Below are 21,786 nucleotides of genomic sequence, written 5' to 3' on the forward strand. Positions count from 1 at the left end.
CAAGAGCCTACTTTATAATTCATTCAAAAAAAAAAAAAATACAAACTAAAATTAAGTTGTAACATTCTTATATAATATAGATTGATAAAGCTATAAGCCTATATCAGAAACTTTTCTCAAAGTACAAATTAACATTATTAGCACTTCATCAGAAGCATTTTTTCTTCTCTTGAATGTCAAAGCTAAAGACACATAAAACACAAGAAAAAACAAAAAAGAAGAAGAAATGTATAATGAAACAGTAAACTTCATGGCCATGTTGGCATCACACCAATTTCAAAAATTGGGGCATGCATTTCTGACCGTTGGATCGAGCCCCTCTAGCAAGTCCCGTGTACTTCGGTCAATGTTGTAATGCCATGTGGCAAGATCTCCTGCAATAGAACTCGACATGCCAGATGTAAGAGGTCCCATGTTGGATGCTATTTGGAGGAGCGAGGTGGCGGGGAGCGGAGAGGTCATTGTGTTAGATTGTGCTCTGAGAATTAGGTTAGGATTAGGGTTAGGGTTAGGGTTTGTGAATGGGTCCCATGGCGAGAACGGAGAGTTGTTCTGAGGCTGCGCGATGGCGTTGTCATCAGTTGAAGGAAGACGCGCACTCTCTTCGGCTAAGGCATCACAAAATGCTCTGTGGGTAATGAAGCTATCTTTCCTGAATTGTTCAGAAAGAAAGAAATTAAAAAATGAGAGAAAAAAAGAAGAAGCATATATAAACGGTGATTCTGCAATGCTTAAAACATTTGTGATATGAATACAACTATTGAAAGAGCGTAAAACCTCTCAATTATCCATTAATTGTGTAAATTTACAGTGCCAGAATCCACACATTTATATATAAACTGTTGCACCGCATGAATTGTACTACACGGTTAATTATTTGCAGAAAATTATGACATGTAAATTTATTACATAATAGGGAAATTTCATAAGCTCACAACATGATTTATTTCCTTCATATAAAAGTCTAACAATTAATATGAACTGCTTTTCTTAGTACTATGATTAAAATATATAACAGCTACAACTGCTTATTTAAAACAGCAATAAATAAAATGTTCCTTTTTTGTATTTGTTTTTTTCTGTTTGGCTCTGTCTCATCCTGTCATAACATAAGCCATAATTGCGATTACTAAATCCGAGCACAAAGATAGGTTTCTTTTCAATGCAGTTTAATACATGCCAGTGTGTACATGGGACCACAAAATCATGACCCTCTAGAAAAGGCAACTGTTCAACAGTCAAAGCCTCACTAAATGCTGACATTTAGGTAGTCTCAACTTAATTCTCTACAATTGATTTTTACAATCTTATGAAACCCCTAACAGTCTATGTTTTGAATTAACAAGTAAAGAGCTAAAATCAAGACTTTATATATATATATATTCACTGTCATATATAATTGTGGTCATAATTATTATTAGATTTTAAGACTAGCTAATTGATCAAACCAAATAATTCTAGAGGAATGAGGTTCCAATATATGTACATGTGAGTTAGGTTCTGGAAATATATATATACACTTTGATGCAACTCTTGCCACTCATACACTTCAAAATCCATGGCCACACAAAATAAATTTCCCATGTTGTGTACAATATGCATGAAAATCATGGGTTTAATTTGAGGGGAAAAAATTCCCTAAACCAGGTGAAATCCACTGATCTCCAAGGGCCGTTCGGCAAGAGCGTATTAAGAGTGAAGGATTAAGAACTTAAGAAGCGCTAAGGAATCGGTGTTCGGTTGTCTTAATCTGTAGATGAAAGCTAAGGAAGTTAAAGGAAGGGATAAAAGTGCCTTAAGGTTCAGCAGAGAAATAAGATCGGGGCAAAATGAGACTAAAGGAGGTAATCTTAATCCGCATTAAGGAACCGGTGTTCGGTAGAATTAAGTGATAAAAAAAAGCTCAATGAAGCAGATTAAGCCTAAGGAAACTTAATCCCTTGTTGCCGAATAGCCCTCAAGGGAAACCAAGAAACTTAACACACCTTAATTAATTATAAGTTTATAACAATCTAAAACTATCCCTTGTAGTCACTACCAAGTTTTCAAAAAAAAAAAACAATCTAAAACTAAAATAATATTTTAAATCAAGTTAACTAAAGTAAGATTTGACATTCATTGTCATAAATGCGATCATACAATTTAATAAAATCAGATGAAAATCCTCCCTAGCGACACAACCATAACATCACCATAATGACACTCAAAGCTCATGAGTTCTTTTCAAAATTTCTGACAAAAAGAAAAATCCCTGTTGTGGGTTAGGTGTCATTATTATTTTCTTTCATAGCTTTGAGCTATTGAAAAGATCAACTCTCAAGTCCCAATTAATGGACTGAGTATCACACAAAATAATTATTGAATACTTACCCTTGAACAGTCTTTATGTATAAATGTTATTATTTTATTATTAATAATTAATCATGACAGGTATAACTAACAAAATTATAGAGGATTAATTAAGCTCTGATTGATATAGTAGTTAGGTTATGGACATTGATATTCATGCAACTTAATTCTCTATGTAGCAAATATATATAACATAAATATTATTTTTCACATTTTGCAGTTAATTTGAGAAACTTCTCCTTTTATATTGAAAATTAACTACTAAAGAAATTAATATCAGCACTAGATATATAAATGTTGATTATTCACACTTAAAACTGTCACTGTAGGTCCTTATCTTCACTCCATAAATATGAAAGCAGCTATTAGTCAGTATCACTAGGTTCTAAGAAATAATAATTGACAAATGGAACCTAACAAGTCTAGCTAGGGATGTGAAATTCCTAAAGAGTTAGGGTTCTAGAGATTGACACTCATGTAACTGTTGCTGCTCCAATTTTAGGCTTGAAATGCATCATTCAGCTATAACTAGAGAAAGTGACCTCTTGAGTGAAATCTTTTTGGTGCAATAAATTGTTCTCTTTTACCATTCGTTGCACAAGGAAATTAATTAGCATGATGCATGACATGTAGAAAAGCAAAGATGTTTCAAAGAAATGAAAGAAAGTTGAAGGGGGAATTGAATAATTCCTTGAATATATAACAGCAAATAGCTAGGAGCATTGCATGCATCTTTCTTTTCTTTGCTTTAATTTGCCTTTTGATCTTGATCCTTTTTCATTAGCTGTTTGTTCTTTTTCCTTTTTCTTTTACATCCCTGAAACTATTAGAGTTTCTAATATGATGTGGCAGTTTCTAATTCAGTTTCAGGAATGTAAAAGAGTTTATTATTTAGAAACTATATGATAAAGTTTCTTATTAAAAAAATTATTTATAAACTCCATGCTAACTAAATGATTGGCTCAAATTATTTCTCATTTTTAATTTATTGCTAACGTGGCTTAATAGATACTCAAAAATTAATTTCAGGGATGTGAGAGTTAGAAACTAACAAGTCTATAAAGATTGTTCTCTTTTACCATTCGTTGCACAAGGAAATTAATTAGCATGATGCATGACATGTACAAAATCAAATATGTTTCAAAGAAAGTAAAGAAAGTTGAAAGAGGAATTGAATCTTCCTTTTGATCTTCATATTTGACATGTAGAAAATCAAATATATATAACAGCAAATAGCCAGAAGCATTGCATGCATTTTTCTTTTCTTTGCTTTAACTTGCCTTTTGATTTGATCCTTTTCCATTAGCTGCTTTTTTTTTTAGTTTAATTCTGTCTTTAAGGGTTGAGGTGTGGTTTTATATCTAGCTTTTCTGATTCAGCGCATAAATCATACATAGATAGCAGATCAAATAAACTCAATGGACATATATATATATAATCATATATTTTAGCATATATATATGAAGTTAATTATCCTAAAAAGCTACCAAGTATGTAACATTTTACTATGAATCATTTTATTATGATTAGTACACTGATATAATTTGAATGGATTTTGTTGATATTATATATATATTCTTCATGAAGAAGCAACGAAGAATCTTGACTTGGACATGAAAATACATATGTATCCATGGATTCACAATAAATGCATTATGACAAGTCATGCTGTGGGAAAGAATCTTGATCTATAATAACCACATAAAATTATAATTAATGAACATAGTTACCATAGAAAATTATATTAAAGCAAGGCCTAATGAAATTATGATCACTGAATTATCTGAAACGAAATAAGCGTACCTAGAGAAAAGAGTACCGCAATCGCATCTATACTCTCGGCTTCCACAAGTCTTGCTGTGCGCCTTCCAGTCGGCTTGAACTGCGTACCGCTTCCCGCACCGATCACACTTATGCTTCTTCTCACCATGTTTTCTAGAGTAGTGCTTCTTGATTCCTGTTAAGTCTCCAAGTGCTCTTGTCGGATCGTGGTTTGGGCATGTCACCTCGGGACAAATATATACCTACAAAATTGACCGAGCATAATTTTCATTATACTATACACTCCATGTTTTCTCTCAGGTTGTCTACAAATTTATGTCTTTTTTTATATTTGTTTTTGTAATTGGAGATCACATTTAGAGAGGATAAAATTAAAAAGTGATAGTTTGTGAGTACCTTTTTCTTAGGCTCCCCTGCTCTTGCACTCTTTTGCTTCAATTTCCATGGCAGATTGTGACCTCTTCTATGAAGTTGAAGGTTCTGATCTCTTTGGAAACCCTTGTTGCAAATCTCACATACATACCTACTGGTAGCCATTAGGGTTTTTGGAGATAATGCGATAACCTCAGCTTCTGGATCTAAACTTTCATAAAACATAAGCATGAATTGTAGAAAAGCTAATTAGTAGCTTAAGTCATTTAAGCATGCCTTCTAACATATATTTTTAGTGGTTAAAATTAACAATATAAATAGTTTAATTAAAACATTTCAATGGTCTTAATTATTAATTAAATACCATAGAATGATATTTAGCATCTATATATATATATTACTCAAATTCTTCTAACAACCTTCCCTATAAAATTAAGTGACAGAGATCAAAACCATGTGATGACTGAATCATAATTTTGTAATACCTGGATGAGCTGGTTTGTTTCTTTTCTTTGGTGGTTTGATGGGAACTGGAGGATTGAGAGCATGATCAAGTGGAGAGATGGGAGCGAAGAGAGATGCGAAGCTTGTGAAGTCATGGGGTCTATTGTTCTCATCCGAAATTGCACTTGCTTCTTCAGACATGATCTCCTCTCCAGAGAGACAGAGAGAGAGAGAGAGAGAGAGAGAGAGAGAGGAGACAACAGTTAGAAGATTCAAAAGGAAAAAACAAAGAGGAAGAGAGAGATCAAAGGTGTGTGTGTATGTTGGGGCCTTAAATTTTGTTTGAAGGGGTGGGGGTTGCACCGAGAGCTATTTTTTTTTTTTCCAGTTTTGTGTATATTTCTTATCTGATGCTCTCAACACCTACCTAATAATTTCTATAGAGAGAACCAGGAGGGGGCCAGGAGGGGGAGAGTAAGGAGTGCAGGTGATAATTTCTCTACAATATGCATGGAACAATTTTTTTTTATGCAATTGCTTCTGTTAATGGAATTAGGGCTGCGTTGCTAATCAGTTCCGAGTCAAAAACTCCGATTTTGAATTAACTTGCGAGTAACTCGAGTCGAGAAGAGTCGACTCGTGACTCATAATGTAATATATAGTGAGACAGTCTAATTTAATTCTAACAAAAAAAAAATACATAGTTGATCAAAATAATACACAATTAAAGACAATATATAATGAGATAATGACCAACACATAATTAAAAATTACAAAAATAACAAAATAGTACATAATATGAAAAGGCGAGACAGATACAAAGTGGAGAATGGGGAATTGGGGATTAGGTTTAGTCGCTTCTCTGATTTTTTTTTAAGTTTTAAGCGACAATATGAAAAGCAGGTATAAGGTTTTGGGGGCTCAAAAATTGGAAATATATGAATTAGAGTTTGGTGTGATGAGTCCAACCGAGTTGATTCTGAACTGAGTTGGGGTTAACTTTGAATCGACTCATAAACCAACCGAGTCAGTAAATTCGAGTCAGTTTTAACTTGAATTATAGTGAGTTGAATCCGAACTGATTCTAAACTGAGTTTCGAGTCATGAGCTTTTTGTGCACCCCTAAATGGAATGCATAGGTATTGTATTCATAAATGTTGAGGCAAAAATAACAAAAAAAAACGGTTGTTCACCGAGGGCCTGTTCGGCTGCCACTGTGTTCATGGAAAAAAAAATTCAATCAGAGTGAATTATTATTTTCCCACGTGCACAGTGTTTCAGCCATGCAAATTGGACCCGAACTCAAACCCATTCCCGATCCCGTCTGGCAGCCGAATAGGCCCTGATGGAGTATATCATGACCAACATTATTGATTTGTCTTATTTATGAATCATTTTTAAGGTATTTTTCTGCAATTAATACAAATATTTTGTCTTGTAAGTTGTCTAAAATACAGAATTAGAATATATAATTTTTTTGAAATGGTATTTAAAAACTAATTAGTGATATATTAACTATGATGATTCAAAATAATTGTATAGAAAAATATAAAAAATAATATTTCTTAATAATTGAGAAGTTAGAAACTTACAATCATATTTGCACCAAAAAATTCTATAAAAGAACACCTAATTTGTAGTGTATTTTTAGTAAGTGTCTGCTCTAGTAGAAGGTACGCGGGGGAAAGGGAAGGGAGTGGAGAGACACTGAGCTCTAACCGGATCTGTCCAGAGTTGTTTACTTACTTCAAAACAGTTAATTTCAAAGGCGAACAAATAGGAGAGGAGGAGAAAGAAGGTGAAATATGTATAAAATTTGAGCAAAATTTTGAGGTGTAAATGAGGTGAAATGATGGCCTATTCTCTTCCCCTTTTATCCCTTTCCTTCTATTTAATATGTTAATTGTGGAGCACTAAAGGTCAAAGGTCAAGCCACTTAATTAATAAATAAAATGAATTATTTGGATTTCAAACATAACATTGTATTTGTCACTTGATCAAATAATAATTCTTCTAATTCATATATATTTTTTTTTAGTTTTGATTTTGTCTGAAAAATCATCTGATGGCATCTTTAAAAATATTGAATTAAAACATTATACCACAAATAGATTGAAAGTATTTCAAAATTTATTTTATATTTACATTTCAATATGTTGCAGAGAGTTGTATTATTATGGAATATGATAGCGTAGATAAAATTATAGAATATACCATAACTTTATATTTATTTTAATCTCTCTCTCTCTCTATATATATATACAAAATAAAGTATGTTTTGACTTTTATTAAGAGTGAAGGAGACACTCGTCTAATGACTCGCTAATCAAATTAATCCAATATATTAATATCAGTCGATTCCGACCGAAATTTTTATTTATACCATATTCTAAAAATAAAATAAAAAACCATGTTTTTTGGAAATTAAAAAAATATTCGGACTGCCAATTCAATTTGTGGCTCTATTATTAGAAGGTGCAGATTGAATTAGAGATCTCTCAAAAAATAAAAAATGCAATGTAATATGTCAATATTTAGATTTTTGGAAATCATTCAATTCAATCTGCAGCCTGACTGCAAAATTTCAAGATTTTGGTTTTGTTTTTTGAAATAGTATTAATGAAAATTTCAGCGATTCCGATCTAAAATCTAAAATAAAATAAAATGATGTTATTCAAATTTAATAACAGAGGCCACGGAAGCGTTACGCTGCATTGCTCTGAAAAGAATTGTACTTGAATTGTATAAAATATTCCAGAGAAGTAGGGTCCAAGAAGAGAGATGTGTCAGGTCGCAGTGCATGCAACCGTACAGATGGCACAGTGATTATAGTACCAGGAAAGGCTCCTCACAATGAGTGCATTTTTTCGTACAATCAGAATCTACGAATATTTACTATTTGACGCTCCGTTAGCTTTTAATTGGCTGTCCTTGGTTAGCTTAGCTCTGATACTCTAGATATAAACTGTATAATTTTGTGTAAACACTGAGTCTGCGTACAAAATTTAATGAAAATGGTGGGTCGTGCAAATGTCAATGTCCTGGTGACAGTGGTGATTAATAGGTTGACTTTTCTCCAGTTTATAGAATACTGGAGATTGTCTGTAGTAATAGCTTGCCTTTTGTATCTATTCTATCCAGTCAAAAAAATTTAACATATTGGATGAGAATTTATATTTTACAGTGACAAATGAATTATTTGAGTTTGATTCGGTGAAGTAAAAAATTTGTGATTCGGAAATAATTCAAATACAATTTGAAAATAATTCGGAATTATTCGGATTAGAGGTCTCGTTCTATAAGGAAGCAAAAAAAATGCTATGAGAAAAAATCAGGAAAATTTTGCGAATAATTCGGAAAAAGTTTGTAAAATTCGCGAATTATTCAGAAATAATTCTGTCAAAGTTCAATTAACTGAATAATTCGGCATTTGGTTCATCATCACAAAAAAAAAAACGAATAATTCGCGAATCTTGTGACTATATGTATGAGATAAGATTCAGAAATTCCAAAATTAATTTTAGTGCATTTGACTTTTGAAGTTATAGAGCCTCCTATATATACAATTACCAATTATGGACTTCAAAATGGAAAAATACTTAAGGTAGAAGAAGAATGGTAAACAAAATAAATATTTACCTTTTAAGAAAATATATAACAATAGTAGTGTACTTAATTTTAGTTATTTTGATGATCTTAATTTGTTGTTGATTGGAAGTTTTAGCTAGAAATTGACATAGGACTTGGGTTGGCAAGGGAGATGATATAAAATGTTTCTGCACCTGAAATTTAAATGTTGCATCACTTTCAATGTGCGCTCAATCTCATGCATCAGATCAAACAGCAACAAAAAATGAATGCCCTTCAATTGCTTGAATTTCTTCCGAGCTCCCTTTTCCATCTATGCATCTAGGGGTGATGACAACGAGCTGGCTGTGTTCGAGCTAGGTTCTAACTTAGCTTGTTAATTCTGAACCGAGCTACAACCAAGCAAGCTGGATTTAAGACATCTGAACTAAAATCTTAGCTTAAAATTGTCACAAGCCAATCCGAGCTAGATCGTGAGTTGACTAGCTGGCTCGCTGGGTTTGATTGGATATTGTTTTAAGAATAAAATGAATTTTTCAAACTTTTTGGATCGAGTTGGACCGAGCTGGACAGTATAAAATGTACACAAATTCAAAAATTGATGCCTAACCGAACTAGCTCACTAGCTGGCAGGCATGCTAGGCCCTAGCTTGAACTCATTAATTCTGAACCGAACTAGTGGCGAGCTGGCTCGTTAACAACTCGGTCTAATAACGAACGAGCTCTTAACGAGCGAGTTAGGTGCGAGTCACAATTGAACAACGAGCTACGAGCTTTTTTGCCACCCCCATTGCACCTAGGCCAAACGAATTTTTAAAGACAAGATTTTTTTTTTCTTTTTTGCATATTCTGCATTTTGAATGATAAATACCAAAACATGTCTTTAAGTCAAGAGGGAATGATATGATAGATGCTAATCAAATTTGAGTGATCAGTTTTATATTTTGACGAGATTTAGCAACCATAGATGCAATTTATTTTTCATTAAGTTTGCTTGATATATTGATATATATATCTAATAGTAGTTTCTTTGAATCTTTCTTTTTTTGTGTCTCTTTTTTCTTTTATTATTCCTCTTCCTTTTCTTTTCTTTTTGTTTGAATCATCTCTTTATTCTTTTTTGTGCTTTCTCCATTTGTCTATTTAGTCATTATGCTTTCTTGGTTCCACCGGGGTGAACTTGGTGCCCTCTATCACATTTCACTTTTGCATCCTCCCCCCAAACCAAAAGCACTATTCTCACTTTAGTATTATGTATCTGCTTTTAACCGTGACATGACCAGGAAAATTATGTGACAATGATACAGTGATAATATTGGGCCTAATAAAAGCCCAGTGAATCCCAATGGTTTGACTTTAAAGCCCAACTTTCATACTGGATCTGAATTTCTATCTCACATACAAGGTCTGCTAGTGAGTCGAGTCAGCTCGCGAATCAATGAGTTGAGCGGCTCAATATTTCATAACAAATTAAATTCGAAACTGAAAAAGCTCGAACTTGACTCGGCTCGCTTTTGAAAGAAAAAAATCCGACTCGACTCGGCTCAACTCGCAAGTTGGCTCATATTTCAAATAAATTAATGTGTAGTTTGTATGCCTAGAGAGCAGTTAATTTAATCTCTCTTTACTTTACATATCCTTTTCTGAAATAATTTGATATTATTTACAAGCAACCTAAAATTTACACATTTATTTCTTCATGTATGTATAGATCTTCATTAATTCAAGCACTGGTCAATTGATCATGTAATTTCGACACATGAAGAAGTGTATAGAGAGAGAATGTTCACACACATATAATATATATTAATTTGTTGGATAGACATATTACAAAAATTGTTCAAATCGTAAGCATGTATATTCACCGGACGCAAGAAATTCTTTGATGAATTCAAGTCTAAAACCTGTCAAATTGGCTTTAAATGCGAATCTGAACCGTTGAAATCCGCCTATCTCACGAGTGATGCGTCTACATGTGAAAATTTTAAACATTCAGATTAATTTAGTATAAAGTCAAGCAGTCTAAAAATGTTCAAAAAATGAATGTATTAAAATTAATTTATTAACCTTCTAATTTTGACCGATTAACTTTATACTAAATTAATTCAAATATTTAAAATTTTTACATGTAAACGCATCACTTGTGAGTAGGGGTGTCAATGGTACCTTTTTAGCCGTTTACCCGACCCGTATCGTATTCGATAAGGCGGGTATGGGTAAGGTTTTCTTTTCGTTAGCTTATTGGGTATGGGTATGGGTAAGAATTTTTTTTCGTTAAATAAATGGGTAAGGGTATGGGTAATGACTATTTCGTACCCGTTACCCTATAGGGTAATTATAAAATTCAAATATGTATTCAATTCAATTTTCAACCCACTTAAATGTATATTTAATTCAATTTCTAACCCACTTAAATGTTTATTCGTGTTTTTGAATTTTTATTCTTTATAAAAAATAATTTAGTTGGAATTGATTGCACATTTATTTTATTTTTTATTAGAAATGCAATTATATATGTGCTAAAATGAATGAGTTTTTGATGTTTAATTTGTAAAATATAATAAAACTAATTATTATACTAGTATTATCCGTTATTCACCCGCTACCGTTTCGTTACCCGATAAGATTAACGGGTAAGGGTAGGGTAGGGTAAGATCAATTTTTAATGGGTATGGGTAGGGTATGGGTAAGGTCAATTTTAATGGGTATGGGTATGAAAATGTCTCCACCCGACCCGTACCGTACCCATTGACACCCCTACTTGTGAGATAGGTGGATTTCAACATACATTCTTCATTTATACCTCGTGGTTTCATATATATATATATATATATATATATATATATATATATATATATATATATAGAGTATGGCTAACGCGCTTCCTCTAGCATATGGGCCGAAATACTTCCGGTGGAAATTTGAAATTTCAAAATCTAAAAAGTCGATCTGAACCGTTCATCTCCTTCTCCATATTAATATCTGCTTGGAGACCAAATTTTACATTTTTCTGAAATTTTTTACTATTTATTAAGCCACTTTGAAAATCGCTGATCCAACGGTGGCTTAACAAAACAGTAAAACCATTGGATCAGCGATTTTCAAAGTGACTTAATAAATAGTAAAAAATTTCAGAAAAATGTAAAATTTGGTCTCCAAGCAGATATTAATATGGAGAAGAAGATGAACGGTTCAGATCGACTTTTTGGATTTTGAAATTTCAAATTTCCACCGGAAACATTTCGGCCCATATGCTAGAGGAAGCGCGTTAGCCGTACTCTATATATATATATATATATATTCCTCACATGGAGCCCAATCTTTTATACTTTATTGATGTTCCAAGATCCCACTGTACTTTCTTGCATACCTCGGCACGATACGGATTTGGTAGAAGTATTTTATATCCGTACCTGTTAGCTCTCCGAATTAGGTTAACAAAGTAATATTTTATCATTATCCGTACTTAATAAACTTACGAATTTTTTTTTTGATACATATTTGTTTATTAAATAGGACACAGATCGAATAAACGAATAACACAGTACCACTTACACTCTAATTTGTGCTTCATATAAAATATTTTTAAGACGAGAAAGAAATGAAAATAAATAATAAATAATTAAATATAACTAGTTTTTTTTTATGAAAATTTAGTAAAGTAAAATTATAAAAAATTAAGTACTCTAGTATGTTTGAATTAATGATTGAAAAATAGATGAAATAAATTATTAGATTATGAATAAAACTATATTATATTATGTCTCCTTTCTGTATAAATATATATAATTATATAATTTTAATATTAACAATTAAGTTTTATATATATATGTACATATAATTTTATTTTTAACAATTTATTTATAAATATCAGTATATATAATTTATTTATAAATATTAAGCAGTAGGGTAACGATTACGAAATCTATATCCATACCCTAATCCGAATCAAGGCTTGCCTTTTTGGAATTCACATCCCCTCAGGTTACTTGACTGAGTACAATTGAATGGGACGGTGTATGATGATTTTTAAGCTTGGGACGAATCTTAATGCACCGATAATATCCCGTTTTCCGAATAAGCACCGGCTGAGAGTAAATCTGGGTCGTCAGTTTCAATTGTCTTGAATCAGGTACCTGAGAGGATACAGATGCGCCTTTTTGCCCGACTCCGTTTCTCAAGAGTGCGTATCCTCTGAGATATCTCATATTTTGCGGGACCGACGTGTCCGGTGTCTATTCGGGGATAGCGCGGGGGCCGGTATTGTTTGAGCTTTGAGATTTGTGCAGAACTCTTTCAACGGTTGAAATTTTCCAAAACGTCACGCAAAGTTTGAGATATCTCAGAGGATACGAATTCCTCAAACCCTTGTTTCAATTCTCCAATCTCCATCCCTCCGTTTCTCAAACCCTTGTTCAATGGAAGAAGCGGCGAAAAGAAGAGAGAGGCTAATGGCGATGCGATCGGAGGCATCGCAAAGATCAGGCGCGGGGCCATCTATGCCTCCGCTAGGAGCGGCGGAGCTACCAGACCCTCTTTTTTCGTCTTCTCCGGCCGAGGCACCGACGCATCCGCCGCGGTTCGACTACTATACTAATCCCTCCGCCGCTTTCTCCTCCGCTTATATTCTCAACAAGAGAAAGAGCTCCTCATTCCCCTCTCCTGGTCATCTTCCTGATTCTAGACCCTACGCTCGACCCAATGGTACTTCCTGTTTACCCTTTTTTATGCGATTTTTTGTTTGTTTTTATTATTTTTAGTTCTTGTCTTGTAATTTTTTCATAACCTTTGGTATTGTATTAGTTTTATTTATTTTTTCTTCAAAAATAATAAATAAATTGCTTAATTGAGACTTGATGATGTAAATTGATAGCTCAATTGATGCCTAAATACCTTTTCTAGGCTTGCTATGATCATAACAGTACCAAATAGTAGCAATAGTCGGATCTGAGTATTCCAGAAATAAACATATTCCAAGATGAAAAGAAATTCTGTGAGAGCAGCATATGCACATAATTCATGAAATTGATACTTGGCAATAATTTCATTTTTGCCTGGGAAAAACTTAAAATTATCACAGGTACTTGCTTAGGAAATGAGATATATCTCAATTTTCTCCATAAAGCATCCTCTTATTTCCGTATAATGAGATAAAAGTTCATCAAGGAAGGTTATCTTGTAATAGTTTCTCCAAGTCAAATTTGGGAAGGAAGCTATATATCTACCTTTGGGAGCTGAATGCTATATTTTATTATTTTTCTAGAGTTGTGATTTTATATCTTCAAGTCATGCAGAAACCATTTCTGTTTCTACTCGAATCAGCAGGTCCTTGGACCATTTTATTGACAAATATGAAACACAAACTTAGCAGTCTTTTAGCATATATGAAACATTAGTGTGTACTTGAAGAAAAGAAATATTATTTATGAATTGGTGTAGCATCGTTAGTTATGCTAAATCCTTATTTTTGTATGTAAATCAGTGGGGCCACATAACTACACCGGTCCGAACCAACCTCCAATGCACCAGTTGGGACCTCAATTTCATATCCCGCCTCATGCACCGCCAACTACAGACTGGAGAAGTCCGCAGTTCCAGCCTCAGCCACCCTGGAATATTCAACCTCCCTTCAGTGGACCTGGTTCACGGCAACCAACCAGTGGCGCTCCTTTCCGCATGCCGTACACGAATCAACCAAGAGGTGGGTTTACAAATCCACGTTTTGTCCGCGATACCAGTTCAGGTCCCCGTCCCAGTCATAACCATAAACCTAACTCGAATTCATATTCTGGTTCAAGAGGCACGGGTGGCAGAGGTCCAGGTTTTAATAGCCAATTCGGTCAGAGGGATTACTACTCCAAGTTCATGGTACAGGACCCATGGATAGGTTTAGAGCCAATAGCTGGTAATTTAATAGAATCACTTGATTCGTCAGGTTTGGGTTCAGGTTCAGGTTCAGGTTCTCGGTCTTGGTTACCAGAGTCTATAAGAAAGAAGGAAAGTACAAAACCTGACAAAATTGGAAACAGGTACGAGAAAAAATTGAGTCTTTCTGAGTATCTTGATCTTTCATATAACCAAACTATTGATGAGACCTAACCTATGTATTATTGTATAATTTTTAGGTATAGATAGTTTGTTGTATGTTGATGAAATTATCCTTAGATTTGAACTCTATGCTTCCTTGAGAGTTGAGATGCTCATGATGCTAATTTCAATAAGTTAGAAAATATTTGTTCTTTTGTTGGTCTTTTTCGGTGTACCTTGTTTACATATTGTTGTAATTTACCTGATTGTTTTTACTTCTTGCGAAATAAATGTGTTTTTAATTTCTTTGTTAATTATTTTGCCTTTTCTCACTAAAAAGTGTTCGGTTATCTGTTTTCTCACAACTTTACAATTTGGCAATTTCATAATCTTACTGACATTGTACTGGCTGAACAAATTGATTCTCAAATTTGATCTGATCGTTGTTCTAAGGCCCTTTTTAGCATTCAATTATGCATTTACTGGTTTGGCATAGGCGTGGTATAAACTGTCAAATTCTTGGTGTTAGGCATTCCTAATTCGATTACTAGAGACTAGTTTGTGGCTTGATTGTGTAGTGGAGTTCAGATCGGAAGAAATTCATAATTAGCTAGTTCAATAAGTGCATAACAAGCTATCTTACCAACCAGAGCTTAAAAAAGTTAATGATTACAAAATTTATTAAACATAAGCATCATCTACATATGACTTTTTTTTTTTTTTTTCCAAACATGCATTCACCTTCCTTTCCTTCATCAGATCATCAATCAGACGGTTGAGATCATTCCGAGAAGTCCCGCCATCTGCCATTGCGGCCTTGGCCATCACTGCTATCTCTCGTGCCTTACCACGAATTTTATCGCCATTCCCTCCATGTTCCATGAATTTAGATACCGTGTCGGAAATCGCTTCTCTTGGCACCACTTCTTGCTCCCCTTGCTTCATGCCTCGGTTGCTGCCTTCCCATACCCTGAACCCCCATCCCTTTACCTCCACGGGCAATCTCTCGTTTATGAATTGCTCGAACACTAGAGGCCACGTCAGTACCGGGACCCCAGATGATGTGGCTTCCAGAAGCGAGTTCCACCCACAATGTGTTAAGAACGCACCGACTGCCTTGTGTTGTAGGATTGCCACTTGTGGGGCCCACCCCCTGACAACTAGTCCTCTCAACCCTATCCTTTCTTCCCATTTTTCAGGCATCCACTCGAATGTTGCACCCTCACCTCCTCTTACAACCCATAAGAAATTCTTCCCTGAATCCTCTAAACCATGTGCCAGTTCACGCAACTGTGCACAGGTGAAGTGGCACCAGCTCCCGAAACAAACAAAAACCACAGAACCCGTTTCGTTGCCATCTAGCCAGTTAAGACATGCCACATCACCATCACCTCCACGCTTTACAATCCCCTCATCATCTCCACCTGATGAGAGTGCAATAGGACCCACAAAGTAAGCCCTCTTGGCATCAACCTTTTTATAGAGCTCGCAGTATTCGGGCTCGAGCTCGTAAAATGTATTGACCACGACACCGAAACCTTCAAGCTGAGCCTTTTTAATCTTCATCCAAATATCAGCCAAAAAGTTCTCTTCTACGAGGAAAGTCGGTAGCTCAGAAACTGGTATGTTTATCTCAGGACCCGGAAGGCCTGGCACACTTACTATCTTTGCATGTGAAACGTCACGTGCAATTATATCAGATCGGATATTGAAAAGATTGTTCATGACAAGTTGAGGAAACACACCGACAGGATGAAAGGTGATGCGCGGTATTGAGAGCACGGCGGCAATGTCGGTCACCCACCAAAAGGGTATATCAGCTATGACGGCGTCTGGTTTGTGGGCCTTGAGGATTGATTCATGCGCACGTTGACACATATCATGGGCTTTGTAAATGCGCCATTCGTCAGATGCAGGAGCCGTAGCGAGGTTTTCTATGCCGGGAGGGAGCCCCACAGAAGGAAACGGGTAGGTTAGGAGTTTCACCAGGTGACCCATCTCACACGAACGATGTAAGGTTGAACGTATTAACGCCGCATTAGCCGGGGTGGTCATGATGGTGGGTTCGACATTCGGGTGGGTCGCAAGTAGGCGGGCCAAGTCTGTCATAGGTAAGAGGTGGCCGGTTGCAAAAGAGGGTATGACGAACACTTGGAGCTTAGTCTCTACCGGTAGAGGTGCATCTAACGAAGCCATGGTAAAGGCGAGACACTGGTGCAGATTGAACGAAGAGATGAAAAAGATGGGTTTACAGATATATATGCTGGATTTAGTAAAGACTAAAGAGAGGTGCAAGGTATAGGATCAGGATTCGTATCCTCTCAGATATTGCAGAGGATTATCCTCACTTTACGGTTTGAAATTAAATCTCAATCGGTTTGGAATTTGAGCTATGACAGTATTATTGGGGTTTGAGATTCGTACCAAGTTAAAAGGAACGGTCCAGATCTAATAATGGTAAAAGATTTCCTTATCAGGTATTGGAGAGGATGTGAACTCAAAGCATCTTGGGCTTTATTATTTATTCTATTGACGGAGCTCAAACGTTTATCATCAACAAACAACAAATAACCACAAAAACAATAGATAATTCGAGGACTCTTTCAGATCTTTCAATTTTATGTCATTTTCGTAATTAATTTTAGGATTTAATGCAATATTAATAGCAATAATCAACATTAAATGGAAGAGATTAAATTTTATATAGTGACTAGTAGAAACTGTAGAATAGATGATTGTATGCGAAATATTTCATATGATATCATTACAACGTTGTGTTGCTGTTGCGTTGTGGTGGACAACAGTTGACTCTCTTACGAAACGACTATTTTTATAATATGTGTGATCAATTAATTGATGACAAGGTTTTTGTAATTTTGAGGATACAAATTTGTATTGATCTGAATAATCACAGACTTTATTGCACAGATGAACGGTTGATATGAATGTACATATCTGGACCATGTCTTTCATTCAATTCCTACACTATACTACATGAAATATAATAATCAATTCTCAACTCCTTCAAAAAATTGTAATTATAAACCAAGCCTACAAAAGAGGTTTGTAAATAGAGGAGTGGGCGAGAAGCATGCATGTATCAAGCCAGAATAATAATAATAATAATAACGAAGGAGGTACATGTAAACTATTCACGGATTTGAAATAATAATAATAATAATAATAATAAGACCTTTTCTTCACTTGCAAAAATAAAAAAAATGTATATTTGCACTACAACAGATCTGACTTTCTGCGACCGGTTTTCCGGTCGCAGAAAGTCCAAGCGCCGGTTGCAGATAGTTATAACGGTCGCTGAAGCTCAATTCTGGTCGCTAATAACCCAATCGCTGTAAGCTTTGTCGCAAATACTCGACCGATGACGTCACCGATCGCTGATAATGTTTCTGTGACCATTTTTTTTGTCGCTGTTTTTTTTGCTGACGTCAGAAAAACAGTTACCATAATTTAATAACAGTCGCTGATAGTAAAATAACGGTCGTTGATAGTAAAATAATGGTCTTTCATAAGACCAAAAAAACAGTCGCTAATACTTAAAATCGGTCACAGAAAGTGTTCTGTCAGGTTTTCATAATTTTTATTATTATTTCAATTAGCATAATTTAATAATTAGTACGACACGTACCAATATACAACATAATACACATACAAGACATCGATACATGCATACACATAATACAACATAACATCAATACATACACATAATACAAGATATCGATACATACAAAACAGATATAAACATAAATATCAGAAAACTCTATACCATATTATCAAATATAAAAAACGAAATGTCAAGTAATGTAAACATAAATGTAGAATAACATCAAGTAACAGATAATTTAAATGTCAAGTAACATCTAAACCAGGAATGTCAAAACAAACATCCGAACAAGATATAAATACCTAACCACCTAAGCAGTACCATCGCCGCCGACATCTGAGAACTGCCCCTCGTCATCATCATCGTCATCATCCTCGTCATACTGAGTAGCGGGCGGCGAGAAAACTTGCCTGACTATACTAATAACTACGCAATTGTACTACACAATTAATAATATAATTAACTATCATTTAATTAAGAGAGAAAACTTGCATGACTACAAGCAATTATTCTGCTTCTTTAATCCCTCGTTCTGATCCCGCCAAATCAACTAAATTGACACCAACTTTGATCTACAAGTATATTTTCATATTTAGAAAACTAAGCTTTAAAATGATCAATTTAGAAAACAAGTTTTAAAGAGATCAATTTAGTAAAAAAAAAAAAAATCAAATGCCAAATCAAAGCCCAATAATATAAGAACTTCATTTATCAATTTTTATTTAGGCCTATAATTCATTAAGATTCCAATTACTAATTTATATATATAGGTCATAATAATTCGTTTCAAGCCCATTTATAATTATTTTCAATTCAAGGCCCATAAAAAAAAATCTACACATGCATGCTTCGGCCACTACCTCAAAATAAACCACATTTTACACTTAGGCCCTTTTATTTATACAATTTTTCATAAGGCTATATATTTTACATATTAGACCTCTAAAACAATTAATTTTGCATATTGGTCACTGCCATTTTAATATTCTGGTAAACATACAAAACCATGTCGGCATGGCATAATTTGCACCAATTACAACACAACAAGTCAAAGAGAATAATTTGCACCATGTCGGCATGGCATCAAGCACCAAAATCAATCTCAAAATTTTGGATAATTAGCATCATACAACACTCAACAAAGGGGCTTAGCAAACACAACAAGCACCCTGAACTAATGCCTTCCGGAAAAATCAACAACCCGGCAAAGACATAAGCAAATCACAACAACCAATTCATAACAAGTTTTGATTTAGATAATTACCTGAGAAAGCTTGAACACACAACGAAGAACTCCGAACAGCGACCAGTTTCAAGGATTCGAAAGCCTCGCCTCGCAACTGTCCCAAATCAGCAATTCACAGAAATAAACAACAATGCACCGAAGGTTCGCAAAATCACAGCAAGCTCACACTATTGATAAGAGGAGACGAATAAGGAAAACAAAATAAAAAAACACAAGCAAAAAAAATTCAATTCAGTTAGAGTACCTATTGCAGAGCAGCGGAGTCGTGGAGATGCAAACGCGAGGAAGGTGGCGGAGGCGACGGTCTGGCACAGGCGGCGATCGAGCACAGGTGGCGGTCGGGCGTTTTCGTGTTTCTACCGAGAGCAAGAGACAGGGAGAATAATTTGCACCAATACAACATCAGCCAATCACAACACAGCAAGTCAAAGAGAATAATTTGCACCATGTCGGCATGGCATCAAGCACCAAAATCAATCTCAAAATTTTGGATAATTAGCGTCATACAACACTCAACAAAGGGGCTTAGCAAACACAACAAGCACCCTGAACCAATGCCTTCCGGGAAAATCAACAACCCGGCAAAGACATAAGCAAATCACAACAACCAAATCATAACAAGTTTTGATTTAGATAATTACCTGAGAAAGCTTGAACACACAACGAAGAACTCCAAACAGCGGCCGGTTTCAAGGATTCGAAAGCCTCACCTCGCAACTGTCCCAAATCAGCAATTCACAGAAATAAACAACAATGCACCGAAGGTTCGCAAAATCACAGCAAGCTCACATTATTGATAAGAGGAGATGAATAAGGGAAACAAAATAAAAAAACACAAGCAAAAAAAATTCAATTAAGTTAGAGTACCTATTGCAGAGCAATGGAGTCGTGGAGATGCAAATGCGAGGAAGGTGGCGAAGGCGACGGTCTGGCACAGGCGGCGGTCGAGCACAGGTGGCGGTCGGGCGTTTTCGCGTTTCTGCCGAGAGCAAGAGACAGGGAGAAGAGGGAAGAGGACGGGTCAGAGGATAGAGAAGAGAGAAGAGGGTTTAGGTTTAGCTCAAGGTTTGGTCGGAGAGGGCAGAGTTGAGGCCGGACGGGAGAGAAGGCGCGAGGAGAGGAGAAGGCGCGAGGAGGAGGCTAGGGTTGCGTTCTGGCGCGAGCGCGCATATTTTTTTTTTTTACCAAAACTTTCAGCGACCGAGAAAGGCGCCGGTCGCAGATACGGTCGCTAAAAGTGATGGTTGTCGTTGAATTTTCTTTTTTTCCTCTTTTTTTTTGAAAAAATTGACTATCTGCGACCGACGTAAGCACCGGTCTCTCATACCGGTCGCAGAAAAACAGTTGTGCTGTAGGGTTGAAAAGTAAACTATTCACGGATTTGAAGTAAAACAAAACAAATTCTGTAATTGACAAAATATAGGTACACTTTTCTAAGTGATAGATACCAGCCCTCGAAGTTTTAAACATGTAACAACCAAATTAATTAGTTTAAAACTAGATCGCAAGTAATATATTTCAAATATGCATGTATGATATTTTTTATAACCTAGATCGATAATAAGTTAATAACATTTGGAACATAAATCGTGTTATTCGCTACGATTGGTTAGCTGTTCTTTCCTATAAACAATTCAAGCTGAAAGTTTTATAACTTTCTAATGTGTTTCTTCATTAGTTTAAAATGAAAATATATATATACTACAATATATTCCAACATACAGTAGTTCTTCTCAAGGAAAAGAAAATAAAAATTGCATATTGTCGCATATATCCGGCCGTATATACTCGTTTCATTAGAAACAAGAATAGTTCAGATGTTTCCTATATATTCATTTTACAGAAGTGGTTTAATTAGGTCTTATTCGGCAGTCCCGATGGGAATAGGAATAAAAAATTTTGAACTAAAAATTACTATTCACGTGGGGAAAAAAAAATCAATCTAAGTGAATTTTTTTTTTCCCATGTGAACATTAACTTTCTGTTTACTACTAAACATGGCTTTAGTGTTAAATTGATGTGGTGTGCATTTAACTTTCATGTGCTTTCACACTTTGATATCTTCAAAATGTATCATTTAAATTAGGAAAATAAAACTGTAGATGTAATTTTCCTTTCAAAAATAATACGGGTATGAATTTGGGTTGATTTAGAAAATATTTAGCTTTTCATTAAACAATGGAATTTTAGTTATTTTGAGGTAAATGATTATTACTATACCAAGACTTAAATTATCTAATACTTGATTACCTTAGATGTTCCAACCATGAGAGGATTAATTTGAGATTCATTAATTAGAGTAATAAAATTAATTAACTTTACAATTTTACATGTATAGAAAATTACCTTAAAAACC

The 21,786-nt window shown here is 34.9% G+C and overlaps 3 protein-coding genes across 3 annotated transcripts; 1 reads left to right on the forward strand and 2 right to left on the reverse strand.

Moving 5' to 3' along the window:
* Positions 1 to 86: 86 nt before the first annotated feature.
* LOC144555841 (protein indeterminate-domain 12-like) lies at positions 87 to 5,386 on the reverse strand. Its single transcript, XM_078304272.1, has 4 exons — positions 4,989 to 5,386; positions 4,528 to 4,709; positions 4,153 to 4,373; positions 87 to 652 (listed from the first exon to the last, which is right to left on the reverse strand). Exons 1-4 carry the CDS (start codon positions 5,146 to 5,148, stop codon positions 277 to 279), a joined length of 939 nt encoding a protein of 312 aa, XP_078160398.1. The 5' UTR covers positions 5,149 to 5,386; the 3' UTR covers positions 87 to 276.
* Positions 5,387 to 12,897: 7,511 nt separating this feature from the next.
* SIC (hydroxyproline-rich glycoprotein family protein) lies at positions 12,898 to 14,765 on the forward strand. Its single transcript, XM_078304274.1, has 2 exons — positions 12,898 to 13,239; positions 14,018 to 14,765. Exons 1-2 carry the CDS (start codon positions 12,954 to 12,956, stop codon positions 14,632 to 14,634), a joined length of 903 nt encoding a protein of 300 aa, XP_078160400.1. The 5' UTR covers positions 12,898 to 12,953; the 3' UTR covers positions 14,635 to 14,765.
* Positions 14,766 to 15,185: 420 nt separating this feature from the next.
* Positions 15,186 to 16,903, reverse strand: LOC144555842 (putative UDP-glucosyl transferase 73B6). The gene has a single exon (XM_078304273.1). The coding sequence runs from the start codon at positions 16,756 to 16,758 to the stop codon at positions 15,244 to 15,246; it is 1,515 nt and encodes a 504-aa protein (XP_078160399.1). The 5' UTR covers positions 16,759 to 16,903; the 3' UTR covers positions 15,186 to 15,243.
* Positions 16,904 to 21,786: the final 4,883 nt, after the last annotated feature.

The sequence above is a fragment of the Carex rostrata genome, chromosome 6 (genome assembly GCF_964058835.1).
Source record: "Carex rostrata chromosome 6, lpCarRost1.2, whole genome shotgun sequence".
Classification (NCBI taxonomy): Eukaryota; Viridiplantae; Streptophyta; class Magnoliopsida; order Poales; family Cyperaceae; genus Carex; species Carex rostrata.